This window comes from Garra rufa, chromosome 5 (genome assembly GCF_049309525.1).
Source record: "Garra rufa chromosome 5, GarRuf1.0, whole genome shotgun sequence".
Classification (NCBI taxonomy): Eukaryota; Metazoa; Chordata; class Actinopteri; order Cypriniformes; family Cyprinidae; genus Garra; species Garra rufa.
The window spans coordinates 55370259-55391171 of NC_133365.1; the positions used below are offsets into that span (position 1 = coordinate 55370259).

At 32.0% G+C, this 20913-nt stretch overlaps 2 protein-coding genes across 4 annotated transcripts; one reads left to right on the plus strand and one right to left on the minus strand.

Moving 5' to 3' along the window:
* The first annotated feature begins 1253 nt into the window (after positions 1-1253).
* Positions 1254-11358, plus strand: rabepk (Rab9 effector protein with kelch motifs). 3 transcript variants are annotated; one of them, XM_073841264.1, is made up of 8 exons: positions 1254-1325; positions 1580-1656; positions 1738-1892; positions 3510-3665; positions 4822-4995; positions 7654-7803; positions 9854-10003; positions 11115-11358. In XM_073841264.1, the coding sequence occupies exons 2-8, from the start codon at positions 1604-1606 to the stop codon at positions 11315-11317; spliced, it is 1041 nt and encodes a 346-aa protein (XP_073697365.1). In that variant the 5' UTR covers positions 1254-1325; positions 1580-1603; the 3' UTR covers positions 11318-11358. The 3 variants fall into 3 exon arrangements, with proteins under 3 accessions (XP_073697365.1, XP_073697367.1, XP_073697366.1); XM_073841265.1 differs by having other exon boundaries at positions 1277-1338; XM_073841266.1 differs by lacking the exon at positions 3510-3665.
* A 1281-nt stretch (positions 11359-12639) lies between these two features.
* On the minus strand, positions 12640-17992 carry hspa5 (heat shock protein 5). Its single transcript, XM_073840894.1, has 9 exons — positions 17838-17992; positions 16590-16741; positions 15954-16185; positions 15715-15852; positions 15511-15623; positions 15015-15405; positions 14666-14903; positions 14422-14589; positions 12640-13586 (listed from the first exon to the last, which is right to left on the minus strand). The coding sequence occupies exons 2-9, from the start codon at positions 16703-16705 to the stop codon at positions 13021-13023; spliced, it is 1962 nt and encodes a 653-aa protein (XP_073696995.1). The 5' UTR covers positions 16706-16741; positions 17838-17992; the 3' UTR covers positions 12640-13020.
* Between the last annotated feature and the right edge of the window lie 2921 nt (positions 17993-20913).

Below are 20913 nucleotides of genomic sequence, written 5' to 3' on the forward strand. Positions count from 1 at the left end.
ATTTGTGTTTTAATAATTTTTTTTGTAATTATTGATTTAATTAAATACACAAATTTAGATTAAATTAGAAACATTTGAAAAATATAAATGTGTGTGTGTGTGTGTGTGTGTGTGTGTGTGTGTGTGTGTGTGTGTGTGTGTGTATACATATATATATATATATATATATATATATATATATATATACACACACACACAAATTATTTGGCTGTTTTTTATATTTGCAAGACAGTATATATATATATATATATATATATATGTGTGTGTGTGTATATATATATATATATATATACTGTCTTGCAAATATATGTGCCATTGATTCCAAAATTCTGTCTTTTTTACCATTTCAGTTAACACTTATTTATTTATTTATCAAAATAAATGTATTTAAATTTAACAAATTAAATTAATTAATTAATTAAATAAATTAAAAAATGTATATATATAGTCTTACACATATATGTGCCATTGATTCAATAATACTGTTAAGAATTTTTTAACCATTTCAGATAATTTAGTTCAAATTTAGTTTGATTAATAAATAAATAACTATAATAAAATAAATATTTTTAAATTAAGTAATGTTTTAAATTATTTTTTTATTATTGATTAAAATAAATACATTTAGATTAAATCGATTAAATTAGAAAAAAAATTTGCAAAAAGAAAACACAGCAAGCAAACAAATTATATATGTTATTTTTTAAACTATTTTCTTACTACATTTCATACTATAATAAAGAAATTATAATTATCATGTGTATTTTACAGCATTTGTATAATTCTTCATTTTATTAGTTTTATATAATATATGTATATTTTCTTTTCATATTTTCTTAGTATATTCTTCCTATAATAAAGGAATACTTGTTATAATGTGTATTTTGCAGCGTTTTTATAATAATTCATTTTATTGTTTTTTTTTTATAATATTTATATATTTAATTGTTAATAATAAATTATAAACATATATAAAAATGATCAAATCTGAAAAAGTAAAAAATAATAAGACTTCCTGTAAGAATATTGTCTTCACATTTTGTTTGACTTAATATTTTAATGCGAATATAAGTCAGCTTTGATAGTTCTAAGCTGTCTGAAGAAATAAAACAAATAAACGTTTAATTTCTGATGATTGTTTTGTTTTATTTTATTCGCTCGTCCGGTGTAAACAGTTCTGGCTCAGGGCTTTTGCCACGATGAAGACTTTTATTATGAAATCACTTCCGGTTAGACTATCATCAAAATAGCGGTTTTCACACTAATTTCTCTCTCTTCCTTATGCAGCAGTGTAGTGCTCGTGGTGTCCATCATCAATCATAACGGTTAGTGATAAAGGTAAAGCGTTTGCTGTCGTTGTGACTGCGCGCAGGGGATGTGAATATGACGTCATAACGCTCGTGTGTTGCGTGTTGATTACGTGCTTTACGTCGCGCGTTCACTTGACGATAGCGACGGAGGCTGGCGTCCATAGAAACAGGCTTCGTCAAATTAGTTCTCATTCAGTAAATGTTCTTTTTGTGTTCTTATTTCATAAGCCAGTTACAATACACTAAGCTGTGCTGTGTTTTTTATCCAGTATAAACTCTCGAGTGATGATTTGATGGAGCTGCTGCCTATTCTGGAGCCTGAGGAGCGGCCGCAGAGCAGACAGTGGTATCCAGCTGCTCTGAATTGATGATATTTGTTTGTTTTCGTGTGTGTTTGGTGTTTAACAGCTGTCTGTTTCTGTCACAGGTATGTTGTGGTGCCCACAGGTGCAGGTCCTGGTGTTTCTGTGGGTCACACCTGCACATTTGTGGCCTCCAGTGATGGAGGAAAAGGCCGGATTGTAATTGTTGGTGGAGCCAATCCTGATGGCAGCTTCTCTGATTCCTATATTATCAATCTGGGTAGTGTGCTTACACTGACATGCTGCATTAGTAGGGCACTAACTAGAGTTCTGTAGCAGCTCTAAAGCAAACGGCACAAATCCAATGTTCCTCAGAGACAATCTGTTGATATATAAATTGGAAACATAAATAGTGGCATAGAATCTATGAACAGTTTTGAGAAAAACGTTTTAACATAGTAAAATTATAATAAAATTATTATTATTATTATTATTATTATTATTATTATTATTATTATTTACTTTTTAATTACTGATTTAAATAAATGCATTTAGATAAAATTAGAGATTTTTACATTTACTAAATACATTAAATAAAATAGAATAATCAATAACCAATAGAATAAAACAATAAAATTAAGCAAATAAATGAAATGTATAAATAAATAAAATAAATAATGTTTTTCATTTTTTTAAATTATTTAACTTTTTAATTGCTGATTCAAATAAATACATTTAGATTAAATTAGAGTAGAATAAATAAATACATTCGATAAAATAGAATAATCAATAAACAATAGAATAAAAAATAAAATTAAGTAAATAAAAGAAATTAATAAATAAAAAATTGAATAAAATAATGCTTTTTAAATTCTTTTACTTTTTAATTGCTGTTTAAATAAATAAATAAATTTAGATTAAATTGATTAAAATTAATACATACATTTATTAAATGCAATCAATAAAATAGAATAATAAAAATAGAATAAAATAAATTTAAAAGTAAATAAATCAATTAAATTAATAAACAAATAAATAACAATTAGAATAAAATAAATAATGTTTTTAAATTTTTTATTTTATTTATACTTATTTTATTATTTTAATTACGGATATAAATACATACATTTAGATTAAATTAGATTAAAATGAACACATACATTTATTAAATAGATTCAGTGAAGTAGAATCAATAAAAAATATAATAAAATAAATAATAAAATTAAGTAAATAAATAAATACAAATGGTAAGGAAATAATAATTCTTTTTCAAATTCTTTTACTTTTTAATTACTGATTTAAATAAATAATTTTAGATCAAATTAGATTAAAATGAATACATTCAATAAAATAGTTAAGACATTAAGTAAATAATAAAATTACATTAATAAATAATTACAAATTAGAATAAAATAATGTTTTTTTATTATTATTTTACTTTTTAATTACTGATTTAAATAATATATTTAGAGTAAATAGATTAAATTAGATTAAAATAAATGCATACATTTATTCAATACATTCAATAAAATAAATATAATAAAATAAATAAGTGAATACATTTATTAAATAAATTAGATTAAAAACTAGACACAAATAATTAACTAAATAATCTAATAAATAATTAATGCATCTAATAGTACAGTTCACAATCTGTAATGCATTAATTAATAGCATACAAAACTTATTTGTAAAGTATTGCAATGTTTTTAATCAACATCAGCAATCTAGGTTAAATTTATATACATTGATAACCTGTATATTTTAAGTGTCTTTAACCATTATTAATCACCTTTTAGCATTTATTTGATAAAAATACAAATATTGCGGTTTCTCAGTTAGTATGGGCCCAGATAATCTGCAGTTATTAAACAAATTGCCTTGTGTTTTTATGCAGATGCTCATGAATGGGACATTCCAGACTGGGACGGGCTGCAGGCGCGTTATGAACACTGCAGCTTTGTTCCCGAGAGCAACCCGCAAAGTCTGTGGGTGTTTGCTGGAGCCGAGAAGAACGGGAACCGCAACTGTGTTCAAGTGTTGCGCACATTAGGTTAATAAATGGGATACAAAATATCTCATGCATGTATAATACTTAAAATGTTATTAATAATTAAGGTTTTAGTGTTTTTGAAAGAAGTCACTTCTGCTTACCAAGGCTTCATTTATTTAAAAATATAGACAAAAATACAAAAATATTAAAAATACTGTAAAATATTTAGAATATTATTGCAATTTCAAAAAACTTTCAAAAAAAGGTGGTCAAAACTTAATTTATTTTAAAATATTTAAAAATATTTATATTTAAAAATATAGACAAAAATACAAAAATATTAAAAATACTGTAAAATATTTAGAATATTATTGCAATTTCAAAAAACTTTCAAAAAAAGGTGGTCAAAACTTCATTTATTTAAAAATATTTATATTTAAAAATATAGACAAAAATATTAAAAATACTGTAAAATATTTAGAATATTATTGCAATTTCAAAAAACTTTCAAAAAAAGGTGGTCAAAACTTCATTTATTTAAAAATATTTATATTTAAAAATATAGACAAAAATATTAAAAATACTGTAAAATATTTAGAATATTATTGCAATTTCAAAAAACTTTCAAAAATGTGAATATCTGTTAAAATGTAATTTATTTCTAAGATCAAAGCTGAATTTTCAGCATCATTACTCGAGTCTTCAGTCACATGATCCTTCAGAAATCATTCTAATATGCTGATTTGCTGCTCTGTAAACATTTCTGATCATTAGCAATGTTGAAAACAGCATTTAAGCAGAATCATGATACACAACCTTTCAAAAGTTTGGAATAAGTACGATTTAAAAGTTTTCAAATAGATGCTGTTCTTTCAAACTTTCTATTCATCTGTGAATCCTGAAAAATAAAATGCATCACCGTTTCCACAAAAACTGTTTTCAGCACTGATAATGTTGAGCAGCAAATCAGCATATTAGCATGGTTTCTGAAGGATCATGTGACACTGAAGACTGAAGGCGTGATGCTGAAAATGCAGATTTAACCTCAGAAATAAATTACATTTAAAAAAATATTCACATAGAAGTCAGCTATTTTAAATTGTAAAAATATTTCTGAATTTTTAGTGTACTTTGGATCAAACAAATGCAGTTTTGCTGAGCAGAACAGACTTATAAATCATTGACCTATTGACTCATAATGCTGTATTTTGTGCAGCTGATGCTGAAGGCCGTGGTTTGTGGCAGACGGTCCAGGTGAAAGGAATGGCTCCGTCAGTCAGGACATACCATACAAGCTCAGCATGTGTTGACGACAGACTCTTTGTGTTTTCTGGAGGCGATGCTGGAGCTTCTCCTGTCACTGATCCTCAGCTCCATGTCTTTGACACAGGTCTGACAAACACAAATACACAAATTACTCCACTTCCAGCATAAAAATTTCATCCCCACGTCATCCGAGATGTTCATGTCTTTCTTTCTTGAGTCGCAAAGAAATTATGTTTTTTGAGGAAAACATTTCAGGATTTTTCTCAAATATAGTGAACTTTAATGGTGATTGAAAGGTTAAAAATGCAGTTGCTTCAAAGGGCTCTAAATGATCCCAACCGAGGAAGAAGGGTCTTATCTAGCAAAACAATCGGTCATTTTCTTAGAAAAATAATGTTTATACAAATTTTAACCACAAATGCTCATCTTGTCTAGCTCTGCTTTATACTCTGTGTATTCCGGTTCAAGACAGTTATAGGGTATGTCGAAAAACTCCCATCTCATTTTTTCTTCCAACTACAAAATCGTCCCACAATCGCTGTTTTACCTTTTTTGTAAAGGGCGTTTGATCTTCTTTGCACGTTTACTTTGTAAACACTGGGTCTGTACTTCTGCAGCGATGTTGGACGATTTAGAAGTTGGAGGAGAAAATGAGATGGGAGTTTTTAGACGTACCCTAACTGTATTAAACCAGAGTGCACAGAGTTGACACAGAGCTAGACAAGATGAGCGTTTGAGGTTAAAAAGTATATAAATTGTAATCGTTTCACTAGTTAAGACTTAGACTTTAGAGCTGCACTGAAACTGCATTTTTAACCTTCAATCCGTTGAGCACCAATGAAAGTCCACTACACGGAGAAAAATCCTGAAATGTTTTCCTGAAAAAAACTTAATTTCTTTTCGACTGAAGAAAGAAAGACATGAACATCTTGGATGACAAGGGGGTGAGTACATTATCAGGAAGTTTTCATTTTGAAAGTAGAGTAATCCTTTAAAGGATTAGCTCACTTCCAGAACAAACGTTTACATATAATAGACTCACCCCCTTATCATCCAAGATGTTCATGTCTTTCTTTCTTCAGTCGAAAAGAAATTAAGTTTTTTGAGGAAAACATTTCAGGATTTCTCTCCATATAGTGGACTTCTATGGTTTCCGCGAGTTTGAACTTCCGAAATGCAGTTTAAATGCAGCTTCAAAGAGCTCTAAACGATCCCAGCTGAGGAAGAAGGGTCTTATCTAGCAAAATGATTGGTTATTTTCAAACAAATTGATAATTTACATACTTTTTAACCTCAAATGCTCGTCTTGTCTCATCTCTGTGATGCGCATGCACACTCTGTGTAATCGGGGTCAGTACAGTTAGGGTGTGTCTAAAAACTCCATCTTGTTTTCGTCTTCAACTTCAAAATCATCCTACATCGCTGTTTACCTTTTTTTGTAGAGGCTGTTTGATCATCTTTGCACGTTCACTTTGTAAACACTGGGTTGGTATTTCTGCAGTGATGTAGGGCGATTTTAAAGTTGGAGGAGAAAATGAGATGGGAGTTTTTAGACATACCCTAACTGTCTTGAACCGGAATACACAGAGTATAAGCAGAGCTAGACAAGATGAGAGTTTGAGGTTAAAAAGTATGTAAATTGTAGTTTTTTTTGTTTGTTTTTTTCCAAAAATAACTGATCGTTTCACTAGATAAGACCCTTCTTCATCAGCTCGTTTAGAGCCCTTTGAAGCTGCATTTTGGAAGTTCAAACTCGGGGTCACCATAGAAGTCCACTATATGGAGAACAATCCTGAAATGTTTTCCTCAAAAAATATCATTTCTTTACAACTGAAGAAAGAAAGACATTAACATCTGTTTTTAGTGCCTTTAGGCCTAATTTTTAAGAAATACGGTATATCTTATCACCTACATGCCGATGATATTCAGATTTATTTACCGATCAGAGCTGGAGGATCAAGCACTAATCTATCCTTGGTATGTTGTCTAAAGGAGGTGACTAGCTGGTGAGAGCAAAACTGCCTGCAGTTAAATGTCTGAAATCATGGTTTTTGGGATGAACAAGGACGACAGTGGTTTGACTGATTTTTTAGGTACTCGGGAAACAAATGTAAAGCCTAAAATAAGAAATTTGGGTGTAATCTTTGACTCTGTCCTTATGTTTGACCATCAGGTTAAAAATGTGGTAAAAAATAGTTTTTATCAGTTAAGGACTATTGCAAAAATGAAATCCTTTTTGTCTGTTCCTGATCTAGAAACAGTGATTCATGCATTTATCTCATCTCGCATGGACCGTAATGCTCTTTATGGAGGAATAAGTCAATCTCTCATTTTAAAATTGCAGCTGGTTCAAAATGCTGCAGCGAGGCTCTTTACTGGTACTAAGAAAAGGGAGCATATTACACCTGTTTTGGAAAGGCTTCACTGGCTTCCTGTGAAATATCGAATACAGTACAAGGTGTTGTTGTTTGTTTATAAAGCTGTTGGCCCCGGAATATATCAAGGACTTGGTGCTTATGAACTCTGGTAGATCACAGAGGTCTTCTAATTGTCTACTGCTTTTCGTTCCGAGAACTCGTTTAAAAACTAAAGGGGATCGAGCTTTTTCAGTCGTTGGCCCTAGACTGTGGAACGCGCTTCCCCCTGATATTAGATCTGCCCCATCAGTTGTAGTAGAAAGGGCTATATAAATAAATGAGACTTGAGACTTGAGACTTGGATGACAAGGGGGTGAGTAGATTTCAGGACTTATTCAACTGGAGCATGCTGTGTTTATTTGCAGTCAGTGTGACGTGGCTGCAGCCGGAGAGCAAAGGGACGCCTCCTGCGCCGCGGCACGGTCATGTGATCACAGCCGTGGGCTCCAACATCTACATTCACGGAGGAATGGCAGGAGAGAAGTTTTACAACGACATGTTCCTACTCAGCACTGGTGCGGCAGCATGATTTCACAGATGATTATTAATAATATTATTCGTTATGCAATAAGAACATTTCACACACACGCACAAAGCATACTATTGAAGCATATGAAAACCAGTCTTAAGTAGCAATAGCCAAAAATACATTGTATGGGTCAAAATGATCGATGTTTTTTTTTTCATGCCAAGAATCATTAGGCTATTCCATGAAAATATCTAGTAAATAATCTACCTATATCTACCAATCCGTAAATATCTAGTAAATATATCAAAAACTAATGTTTGATTAGTAATATGCATTGCTAAGAACCTCATTTGGACAACTTTAAAGGCGATTTTCTCAATATTTAGATTTTTTGCTCCCTCAGATTACAGATTTGCCATTTTTTTTCTTATTTATTCAGCTTTTAGATGATGTATAAATCTAAAAAAAAAAAAAAAATGACCCTTATGGCTGGTTATGTTCTCCAGGGTTACATATCATATGTGACCCTGGAGCACAAAACCAGTCTTAAGTCGCTGGGGTATATTTGTAGCAATAGCCAAAAATACATTGTATGGGTCAAAATTATTGATTTTTCTTTTATGTCAAAAATCATTAGGAAATTAAGTAAAGATCATGTTACATTAAGATTTTTTGCAAAATTCCTACTGTAAACCTATCAAAATGTAATTTTTGATTAGTAATATGCATTGTTAAGAACTTAATTTGGACAACTTTAAAGGTGATTTTCTCAGCATTTTGATTTTTTTGCACCCTCAGATTCCAGATTTTCAAATAGATGTATCTCGGCCAAATATTGTCCTATCCTAAGAAACTATACATCAATAGAAAGCTTATTTATTGAGCTTTCATATGATGTATATATCTCAGTTTTGTAAAATGTAACCTTATGACTGGTTTTGTGGTCCAGGGTCACATATTTGTTACACCATAGAAAGCTCTAGGAAATAGAATTACTCAGTTTCTTGGAAATAAAGAAAGAAGCTGTTTTATTTAACAAAAAATACATTTTTGATTGCATTTATGACCAGAGAACTTTTGGTGCTCACTGAGTTTGTGCTGCTGTTTTCCAACCAAACTGATGTCACTTCCTGGAAGATGATGCCATTAAGGTTTTCTGAACAAAGAAAAAAAATACTTAAAGGACAGAAAGTGATGTTGAACATATTAGAACCTATAAACTGATCCAAATTAAACTCTTTATCCCACCATTTCATCTTTAATAATTAGAGTCTAATATTATATGTACAATATTACATGATCAACAGCTGAATTTTCAGCATCATTACTGCAGTCTTCAGTGTCACATGATCCTTCAGAAATCAATCTAATATGCTGATTTGCTGTTTAAGAAACATTTCTGATTATTATCGATGTTGAAAACAGTTTAGTCAATTTTTCAGGATTCTTATTGAATAGAAAGATCCAAAGATCAGCATTTATCTGAAATAAAAAGCTTTTTCATCATTATACACTATACCATTAAAAAGCTCAAAGTCAGTATAATTTATTTATTTACATTTTTAGGGGGAAAAAATATAGAAAGTAATAATTTTATTTAGCAAGGATGCTTTGAATTGCTCAAAAGTTATGATAAAGACATTTATAATGTTTCAAAAGATGTCTATTTCAGAGAAATGCCGTTCTTCTGAACTTTCTATTCATCAAGGAAACCTGTTAAAATTGTGCTTAGCTCTTTTCAACATACTATTTTTTTTTTTTTTGGAGCAGCAAATCAGCATATTAGAATGATTTCGGATGAATCATGTGACACTGAAGACTGCAGTAATGATGCTGAAAATTCAACTTTGATCACAAAAAATAAATTACATTTTAAAATATCTTCAAATAGAAAACAGTTATTTTAAATAATAAAAATATTTCACATTTTTGCTGTGCTTTGAATCAAATAAATGCAGACTTTGTGAGTAGAAGAGAGATTAAAAATCCTACTGTTCACAAACTTTTGACTGGTAGTGTATATTTTTAAGTAGAGACTCAAATGATCTTGTACACATTATTGTATTTCATTAATTACTTCTCTCATATTGTTTTAGAAACTATGAAATGGGAGAAGGTAAGAGCTAAAGGCGACATACCGCCAGGAGTCGCAGCTCATTCATCTGTAACCTTGGGGAAAAACATCTTCATCTTTGGAGGAATCACAGCAGACGGAGCCACAAACGCCATGTATACGTTTCAATGTGGTACGAACTCACACACTTACTATAACAGCTCAAGATTTGAATAAATATTCAATACACATCTTGATTGACATCATGCTGTCATACGGACAATCAACTGAGACTTCTAGGAAATAAAAGCACATTAAAATTAGTGTGATTTTAGCATCAGTATTCTTTTTAAGACTTCTTACAAAAGTGTTATTTTAGTATCATTGAGATACTTTTATAGTTTTAATAATATTTTGAGTCAATTTTTAATTTTAGAAACTTTGTGTTTTTTGTCATTTTTATTACATTTTTTAAAAATGTTGATATAGTTTTTTAAACTTTTGTTTCAGTTTTAATTTTTGTATATTTTATTTATTTCTAAATGAAAATGAGAAATTTTGCTTTGGAAAATAGCTGAAAATAATGTTTTTTATATTTAATTTTATTCCACTTTCATTTTAAGTAACAAAAAAAAATCTCTTTTATGTTTTTTGAAACTTTTTGTGTTTTCGTCTTTTTATAATTTTTTTTTTTTAAATGTTGATATAGTTTTTTAAACTTTTGTTTCAGTTTTAATTTTTATTTATTTTATTTATTTCTAAATGAAAATGAGAAATTTTGCTTTGGAAAGTAGCTGAAAAAGTAAGTTTAAGTTTATTTTATTTAATTTTATTTCTACTTCTACTTTAAGTAACAAAAATATCTTACGGTTTTTGAAACTTTTTTGTGTTTTTTATTTTTTAAATGTTAATACAGTCTTTTAAACTTGTTTCAGTTTTATTTTTTTTTTAAATAAAAATTAGGAATTTTGCTTTGGAAAATATCTGGAAAAAAGTAAGTTTAAATGTTTTTTTATGTTTAATTTATTTCAATTTTTTTTATATTTTATATCTAAAAAAAGTAAGTTTGTGTTTTTTTATATTTAATTTTATTCCACTTTTATTTTAAGTGACAAAAATATCTCTTATGGTTTTTGAAAAAAAAATTGTGTTTTTGTCTTTTTTATTACATTTTTGTTTTAATATTTTAGGTTTTAGTTTTATTTAGTATAAATATATTAACCCTAATTTACCCGAAAAAGCAAGCTGCACACATATAGAATCAGAACATCAGTATTTAAGTGATTTCTTACCTCTGCTTGCAGACAAACAGCGCTGGACACGGATGAAGTTTGATGGAGATCTTCCTCCCAGCAGACTGGATCACTCCATGTGTGTAGTGCCGTGGCGTGTGAAGACACCTGAAGAGTCATGTGACACAGACGTGGTGCACCTGTGCTTCATCTTCGGAGGAATGGACACTCAGGGCGTCATATTCAATGACTGCCTCGTAACAATGCTGACGTGAACGCTATCCTTTAATATTCAATAAACCTCTTACAACTACAACAGGTTTGACTTGCAGAAATTGTCAAAGAAATAATTTCCTGAAACTCTATTCAACCTGTGTCAGCGTTTTATAAAACCAGATTTTGTCATTGTTCACCATATATTTGCTAAAGGAGTCAATGACAAACAGGAATCTAGAAGAATTGATTGTTTGCTGAATTTATAGAAATGTAATTGTGCATTCATTTTGATTTGATTCAAAGTCGATTTGTTTTTTGTTTTTAAGTATTTTTAATACAGGGTTTCCAACTTTCAAAGTAAAAAAAAAAAAAAACTAAAAATACATAAAACAAAAAACAGATTAGGGTAGGAAAAAAAACTACTAAATTAAATAAATAACATTTAAGTAAATTAAAAAAAGTAAATACATAAATATTTAAAAACTTACAATTTAAAAATGTAGTATTTAAATCTTTAAAAAAAAATCAACTAAGGGGGAATAAACAACTAAGAAACAATTCATTTCACATTTTCTTAAAAAAAAAGGATGTAAATTCAAACTAAATCTAAGACTAAGCCTTAAATTAAAATAAAAAAGTAAATATTTAAAAATGTAATATTTAAAACTAAATCTTAAAAACAAATTAGGGTGGAAAAAAAAAAATTTCACTTAAAAAAGGTAAATATACATATGAAACAATTCATTTCACGTTTTCTTAAAAAAGGATGTCAATTCAAACTAAATCTAAGATTAAAGTAAGAAATGGCTTAAAATGTAGCAAAATGAAAAAGAAAAAAAAACTTAATTTAAAATGTTATATATATAGATTTAAATAAGTTGATGAAAACCATTAACTAAAAAAAATAAATAAACATCATGTTTTACCTTTATGTTGTAAGCATTAACCAACAGAGAATATGAACATGCAAAAAAAAAAAAAAAATTTTATATCAAGACTTTTAAGTTTCAAAAATTGTAATTCTATTTATTCATTTAGAAATTAAATGTAAAAATAAAAACTAAAAATAAATATAAAAAAAGAAATTTAAAATTAAACTAAAACAGAATGTGAACATGCAAAAAAAAGCTTGAAAAAGTTTAAAAATTGTATTTATTCATTCATTTAGAAATAAAAAAAACTAAAAATAAACAAAAACTAAAAGAAATTGAAAACAGTAATAGTTGTAGCATTAAATCTTTAATAAATTGTTTAAAAGAAAGCACCGTATCCCCATCAGACCATATTACAATTTCATCTAATATTTATATATACTTCTTATACATGAATTGTTTACATTTCATTGGCATTTAAACCTCAAAAGAGACGCAAACAACGGCTCTCATTTTGTATCAAACCTTTATTTTGTAATTGTGGTAGAAATGTCTTCTACAGTTGCCAGATTTCAATAAATAACTTTGAGCATGTGACATGACGTTTACCCAGAAACCCCTGACCCTGAGCACCTCCCTCCCGCTAATCGCCCCTCACAGAACTGCCTGAGAACAGCAGCATCGAGCCTCAAACCGGGCTGACAAAATCTCCACCGGAGTGAAGAGAAAATAAAGACAACAAACGCAACTCTCTAACGCTTCCCACAAGTCTTTCCCGAAGAGATTCGAGGCTTTACGTTCACCCGTCTCGTATAAAATGTCCATCGTGTTCAATATGTACACCTAGAGAGGCGAGGGCATTGTTGCGACTGAAACAGAGTCCGGACGCTCTACAACTCGTCCTTGTCGGCCTGATCTTCGCCCTCCTCCGGCGGTGGGCCGCCCGCGCTGCCGTAAAGCTTGCTTACGATGGGCTGCACGATTTCCTCCAGCTCTTTCTTCTTGGCCTGGAACTCTTCAAGATCTGCCTCCTGATGAGACTCCAGCCACTCAATCTTCTCCTCGACGGCCTTCTCGATGGCCTCCTTGTCTTCAGATGACAGTTTGCCGCCCAGCTTCTCTTTGTCCCCGATCTGGTTCTTCAGGGAGTAAGCATAGCTCTCCAGTTCGTTGCGGGCATCAATGCGCTCCTTCAGCTTCTTGTCTTCGTCGGCGAATCGCTCAGCCTCGGTCACCATGCGCTCGATGTCTTCGGGTGTCAGTCGGTTCTGGTCGTTGGTGATGGTGATCTTGTTCTTGTTGCCAGTGCCCTTGTCTTCAGCCGTGACGCGCAGGATGCCGTTCACATCGATCTCGAAGGTGACTTCGATCTGAGGGACGCCGCGGGGAGCCGGAGGGATGCCGGTCAGGTCAAAGGTGCCCAGGAGGTGGTTATCCTTGGTCAGTGGACGCTCACCTGGAAACGAAGATTAAGGAGGAGTGAAAAACTAGAAATGGCCTAAAATGTAACAAAGTTGGGGAACATAACTTTGTTTTCTTAAAGGAAATAAATTACAACCAAATCTGAGACTTAAATCTACGGAAAAAAAAAAAAAAAAAAAAAAAAAAAAAAAAAGTAGAAATAGATAAATATTTAACACTGTTATATTTAAAGCTAACAAATTAGGAAGAAAATTTCACTTAAAAAAAAAGAAATACTTAGAAATGTAATATTTAAAAAGAAAAAAAGAAATTTAACGTTTTCTTAAAAAAGGATGTCAATTCAAACTAAATCTAAGACTTAAATTGGTAAAAAAAAAAAAAAAAAAAAAAAAATAAATATTTTAAAATGTAATATTTAAAAAAAAAATAAAAATACTAATTGGGGTATTAGTATTTGTCAATGTATGTCACTTAAAATGTAAATATAGATAAGTATTAAAATAATTATATTTAAATTAAACCTAAAAACAACAATGCATTTCATATTTCTCAAAAAAAAATATTTAAAGATGTAATATTTAAATCTTAAGAAAATAGAGTGGGAATGATTACTTTTTTTTTATTAAAAAAGGGAAGTAAATTCAAACTAAATCTAAGACTAAAGTGAGAAATGGCTTAAAATGTAGCAAAAAAATAAAAAGAGAATCCTAAATGAAATCTATCCATCTAAACGTTAAGAAATTTTATATTTAAATCCAAATCATTACGATTCTTTTCACGAGACATGAGTGAATTGAATAAAAGAGGGATCATAAATGTAAATGTAATTGAGTAAGATGAAGTAAACGGAGTCAGTTTTTGACGCTTACCTTCATAAACCTTGATGGTCACAGTTGGCTGGTTGTCGGAAGCGGTGGAGAAGATCTGGGATTTCTTGGTGGGTACAACGGTGTTCCTGGGAATGAGTTTGGTCATCACTCCTCCAACCGTCTCAATGCCCAGGGTCAGAGGGCAAACGTCCAGAAGCACCAGGTCACCTGTTCAACACATTTCAATCAGTAACCATCTCACAAGAGACCAGCATTACATTTAGAAGGTTGTAGATGGACTCACCAGTGTCCTCTTCTCCTGACAGGACTCCAGCCTGAACAGCAGCTCCGTAAGCCACGGCCTCATCGGGGTTGATTCCTCTGGACGGCTCCTTGCCGTTGAAGAACTCCTTCACCAGCTGCTGGATCTTGGGAATACGAGTGGAGCCGCCGACCAGGACGATCTCGTCGATGTCAGGCTTCTTCAGGTCAGAGTCTTCCAGAACCTTCTGCACTGGTTTCATGGTGGAGCGGAACAAGTCCTGAGAGGAGAAAAAAAAAAAAAAAAAAAAAAAGTCACAAGTTAGTTATTTTCAAAGCATTTATTTCAGTTGTAGTTTAAGGTTTCATTGGTAAAGCAAAGTTTCTCTTACCATGTTGAGCTCCTCAAACTTGGCGCGGGTCAGTGTCTCAGAGAAGTCTTCACCCTCGAAGAAGGACTCGATCTCGATGCGGGCCTGATGTTGAGCAGACAGCGCTCTCTTGGCCTTCTCCACCTCACGACGCAGTTTCTGCACGGCACGGTTGTCCTTGCGCACGTCTTTGCCGGTCTTCTTCTTGTAGAGCTTGATGAAGTGCTCCATGACGCGCTGATCGAAGTCTTCACCGCCCAGGTGAGTGTCTCCATTGGTGGCCACCACCTCGAAGACGCCGTTATCGATGGTCAGCAGAGAAACGTCAAAGGTGCCGCCACCGAGATCAAACACCAGGATGTTCTTCTCACCGTCTTTCTTGTCCAGACCGTAAGCGATGGCAGCGGCGGTTCTGAGGAGAGCAACAAGATGTTCATCAGGGTTATTGGTCAACAAAAGAACAAGATACCTTTGAGAAAGCAACCTGTTTGAAACATAGGAGTAATTGAATACTTACGGCTCATTGATGATTCTCATGACGTTCAGACCGGCGATGGTTCCTGCATCTTTGGTGGCCTGGCGCTGGGCGTCATTGAAATAAGCGGGAACAGTGACCACAGCATGTGTGACCTTCAGAAGAGCAGAAACGGATCAGACGTTGAGTTTTACCACAGCGCAACAGAGATTAGATGTTTTCTTTGTGTTAAACTCAAAACCCTACCTTCTTTCCAAGGTAGGCCTCTGCAGTCTCCTTCATTTTGGTCAGAACCATAGCAGAGATTTCCTCAGGGGCGAAAGTCTTCATCTGACCTGATCCGATGTCCAGCTGGATGTGAGGCTTGTTCTTCTTCTCAATAACCTGGAAGAGATGCAACAGGTGTTTAGTGTCCATTCCCTTTTGAAGTCAAAGGCATGTATAGTTTAAATACAGTTCAAACATAGTCTGACAGATGTGTGTACCTTAAAGGGAAAGTATTTAATGTCCTGCTGCACGGCTGAGTCGCCCCATGTGCGGCCGATCAACCTCTTGGCGTCAAAGACGGTGTTCTCAGGGTTGGAGGTCAGCTGGTTCTTTGCAGCATCTCCAATGAGACGCTCACCTTCGGTGGTGAAGGCCACGTATGATGGAGTGATGCGGTTTCCCTGGTCATTAGCGATGATCTCCACACGGCCGTTCTTGAACACTCCAACACTGGAACAAAAATTAAATAGTATAAGGACAAACTCATATGTAAATTAGAAATAGAGAAATGTTTTAAACCTCAGGATTACTAGATTCATTTTAAGTATGTTTTTTTTATGTATTTATGCATATATATATATATATATATATATATAGCATTTTATTAAATTATGTTAAAATAAAAGAAATATTTTAAAGTAATTAAAATAATATTAAATATCAATAATAAAATAAAGTATAATATAGAATATTGAAAATATAAAATTATAAAAAAAAAAAAAAAAAATTACAAAATATATAAATTATACATAAAATACAATAATATTAAATCTAAAAACATAAAGACACTTTTTATTGTCTTGAAAATTAATTTTTATGGCCCTGGGAAACAATCAATCAAAACTCATTCTCACCATGAGTAGGTTGTCCCAAGGTCTATTCCAACCACTGTCCCAACACTTTCCTTCTTGTCGTCCTCTTCGGCAAACACGCTGCCGGCCACCAGCAGGAACAGGCAAAGCAATCGCATTTTGATGTTGATCTTGTGTCAAATCTACACTGATTTCTGTAAAGAGAACATTAGAAATAAAGGTCACAGGTCAGGGCAGGTACATAATGAAGCACACGTCACTCATTGTATGCACAGAGGGCTATTATAAAGCAATGCATCTTCATGCAAAAACTAATTATGTTTTGGATAGTTAAAAAAAATGGCATGCATTGAGTTCAGCTGCAAATGCATTTTAAGTTGTTCAAATATGTAACCCTGGATCACAAAACCAGTCATAAGTAGCTCAGGTGTACTTGCAGCAATGGCAAAATGATCAATTTTATGCCCAAAATCATTAGGATATTAAGCAAAGATCAAAATGTAATTTTTGATTAGTATTAGAAATATAAATTGCTTAGAACTTTATCTGAACAACTTTAAAGGCGATTTTCTCAAGATTTAGATTTATTTTGCACCCTCAGATTCCAGAATAGTTTAATACTCTCAAATAGTTGTATCTCGACCAAATATTGTCCTATTCTAACAAACCATACATCAATGGAAGATGATGTATAAATCTCCATTTCAAAACTGGTTTTGTGGCCCATGGTCACATATTTTAAAAAATAAAAAGTGAAAACACTACATACATATTTACTAAAGGCCAAGTAGCAAAACAATGGCCACAATTCGACTAAAAAAAATATAAAGTAGTCATTCACTAAACCATAATCTGTACTAGTCAAAAGTAACTAGTCTCCAGTTCAACCTCGTGGGTGCTGATTCACTGATCATCAAATGTTAATTTTGAGTATTTACCTCAAATATGAATATTATGATATAACGTACATCTGAAAGACAATTAATAATTGATAGATAAATAAATACAAACCGATTTAAGATAAAAACATTGATTTATTTTTGTCTTACCGGTTACTATCGAATGAATGAACATTACAAGCAGCAAACAAGACTTAGCGTTACTTATAAACTTTTTGTACATTTATACTTACAAATATATATGTTTTAATCTACCAATTTACGCAACCGTTTTTCCGCCATTTCTCGAGACTATCCAGTCAAATCCGTTAGAACCCGTTCGGTTGATACTGACAGCTTTTTAAAATATATATCGATTAAATTCAGAATTTAAATAAAGTATAGTTCTTACCTGATGACTGTAGTAATAAGCAGTAATGTCAAGGGCGTGGATGCTGTCTGTCTCTCTCGTGTCTTTCTCTCTTAGTGTGTTTCTCGTGTTTTCTCTGAGTCTCAACTGTAACTCATGGCGCTGCGCTCGCCTGTATATAAGCCGTCACCGCTTCCCCGTCGTGGAGCCTCGCCATTGGTCGGAGAGCAGCTCGTTGGAAGACGCTGATTGGCTAAGCCCTGCACGCTGGCTGATGCTGATTTGCACACGTACTGGTGGCGGAAACGTCATGAGATGAGGCGAACTGTAACGATCTGATTGGTTCACGTCAGTGTCAGTCTGTGAAGATTCTGGATGGGGGAGGGGCGATGAGCGGTGCTGCATTTAAACCAGGCCAAGAAATCGGAATATTGTGTTGAAACTTATGATAAAACAGTCATTTTATGCGCTTATAATGTTTTATAACTTACACATAACATCTGTTTTACACAGGAAGTGACTCTTCTATTGTTCAAACGAAGCTGCTGCTATTAGGTTTGAATATATGAAGAGTAAAATCAATTTTCTGTTGAGGAAAATTGAATATTGTGTATATAAGCGACTGTCTGTGCTTACTCCTGCTTTTCACATGTCTAATTTCCAAATAAATTAATGATGCATATAATTTTGTATTTATAAATACACTTCTGACAATGACACCATTTACCAGTCACTATAATATTAAAGTAATATGCTTATTTAACTGATACAGTGCAAATAAATAGCCACTGAGGGTCAATTAAGAATCAGATAAACGTATGAGTGCCAAATGCAGGCATTAATACTGTGTATATGGCACATTCACAATGGTATTGTTGTGGTTTGGTGACTCATTAGCAGAGTCTTAACGAAACTGTCTGCATGCAAACAACAAATGATCAGCTGTCATGTAAAGATGCAAAGATAAGGAACAGTCTGGCAGTGGTTTTCAGTATGATTCAATTTCTTAATCTACTGTGTTAGATGTAATGCAATAAGGTTATTCTGGCATATTATTGATTGCTTAATTTAAATTCTGTATGCTTGAGTGTTATTTTTTTTGGTGTCTTACATTTACTAACAGTGCTAATGAATTACAGGTAAGGTGATCATACACTTTTCAAAATAAAGGTTCTTCACGATGCCACTTTTTTGTCTAAATGGTTACATAAAGAACCTCAAACATCTGAAGAACTGAAGAACCTTTCTGTTTCACAAAAGGTTATTTGTGGCAATCTTCAGATTATAAAAGTGTAAGAAAGAGATGGTTCCTTAAAGAACTTTTGACTGAATGGTACTCTGTTGAACCAAAAATGGTTCTTCTATGGCATCGCTTGAAGAACCTTTTGAAGCACTTTTATTTTTAAGAGTGTAGTATCATCATGTCATGCCATTGGATATTAGTGTGTGGAAATAATTTTGATGTTCAACCATTGGTGTAAGGTAAAATATTATTTCAATCTGGATATTTTTTATGATAAAATACTTCCATGGACAATCCCAGCAGAGAAACATGGGAAAAAGTATCTCGTTCAAGGTCCCAAAAGCGATACGGTTGTAACAGAGTCTTTTAGTAACTCAACATTACTGAGGACTTTCATTACAAAATGAGTTTAGGATGTTCAACAGATCAATAGAAGGAAGAGGAAGTTCAGTAGTGAAAAAAGAGATTTGTAGGGCCTCTATGTTGTGTCATACTTACCAATGTCATTTAGACACCAACAGTGATTTGAAAGTCTAAATCCATCAGAAATGATTGGATGGCATTTTTGAACTTGTGATTTATTGCAATAACGAAAAGGTTTGTTTATTGCACAGCACTGAGCCCAGATATTGACCATAGCGGAAATGTCAGAAACTTGATCTTCTGGCAAATAAAGCTTCAACTGATGAGTCCTTTTTCTGATGTTTAACCTTTTTTAGCCAGAAATTGAGGCCATGAAATACTGAGAATATCTGTGTTATGTCTAACATTCACAATATAGCACAAGCCAAAGTTTCACTGCATGTCCCAATTGTGTCATTTTATGTTTTGGGTCAATTTGACCCCCATTTGGTTTCAAATTGCCTAAATACTGGTATAATTATTTATTTCTGGTTGAAGTTTGTTGCATATTTCTCATTTAGGGTCATGAATGTGTTTTGGAAAGGCTGTACAGATTTTGTTACTCCTGTTTTGTTGATTTTCAAATGGCTCCAAATACTGGTGGTTATATTGATTTCTTCTTGAATAAAAATGAAAATAAAACACACAAACACAGACAGTGATTCATAAAAATACAATCCTGATTAAAATATTTATTTATTTTTTATCCTCTTCTGCTCACCAATACTACATTTATTTGTTCAGAAATACAGTGGAAACAGTAAAGATGTGAGATATTATTACAATTTAACTGTTTCTATGTGAATATCTGTTAAAATGTAATTGATTGCTGTGATCAAAGAGTATTTTAAGCATCATTACTCCAGTTTTTAGTGTCACATATTCTTTCAGAAATCACTTTAAATAATCAATTATGAATATATTCTGTTCTTTTGAACCTCGTTTATAAGAGAATCCTGAAAAAAGTACATTTGTACAATATATTGTAATTATTGTTATACAATAAAATAGAATGGTTATTTTAAATGGCAATAATATTTCACAACAGGAGCAGAAGGGAAAAAATCTTAAATATACAAAAAAATTTTGACTGATGATGCATTACACCAAAAATAAATAAAATTATTTCAATCTACGATGACTTTAACCATACAAACTCTTTTACCGGTTTGTTAACCTTGTCACCAATGTCATTAACCTTCATCATTTAACCTTACATACCATCAAAATAAAACTATACAAAACAAAAAATATATATATATATATTGTATCTGTTGCACACATTGTATGCATGTTTTAGCATGTACAATTTTTTTACAATATTTCAAAACTTTAAGTTTTGTTGAGTTTGTCATTTTAAAAAAATCACTTTTATATTAATAGTTATTTTCCAGTTGTAGTAGTAATTTAGTAATGAATAAAAACTATAATAAAAAGCATTTTAAAAATTAAGTGGAAATTAAAAATAAAACC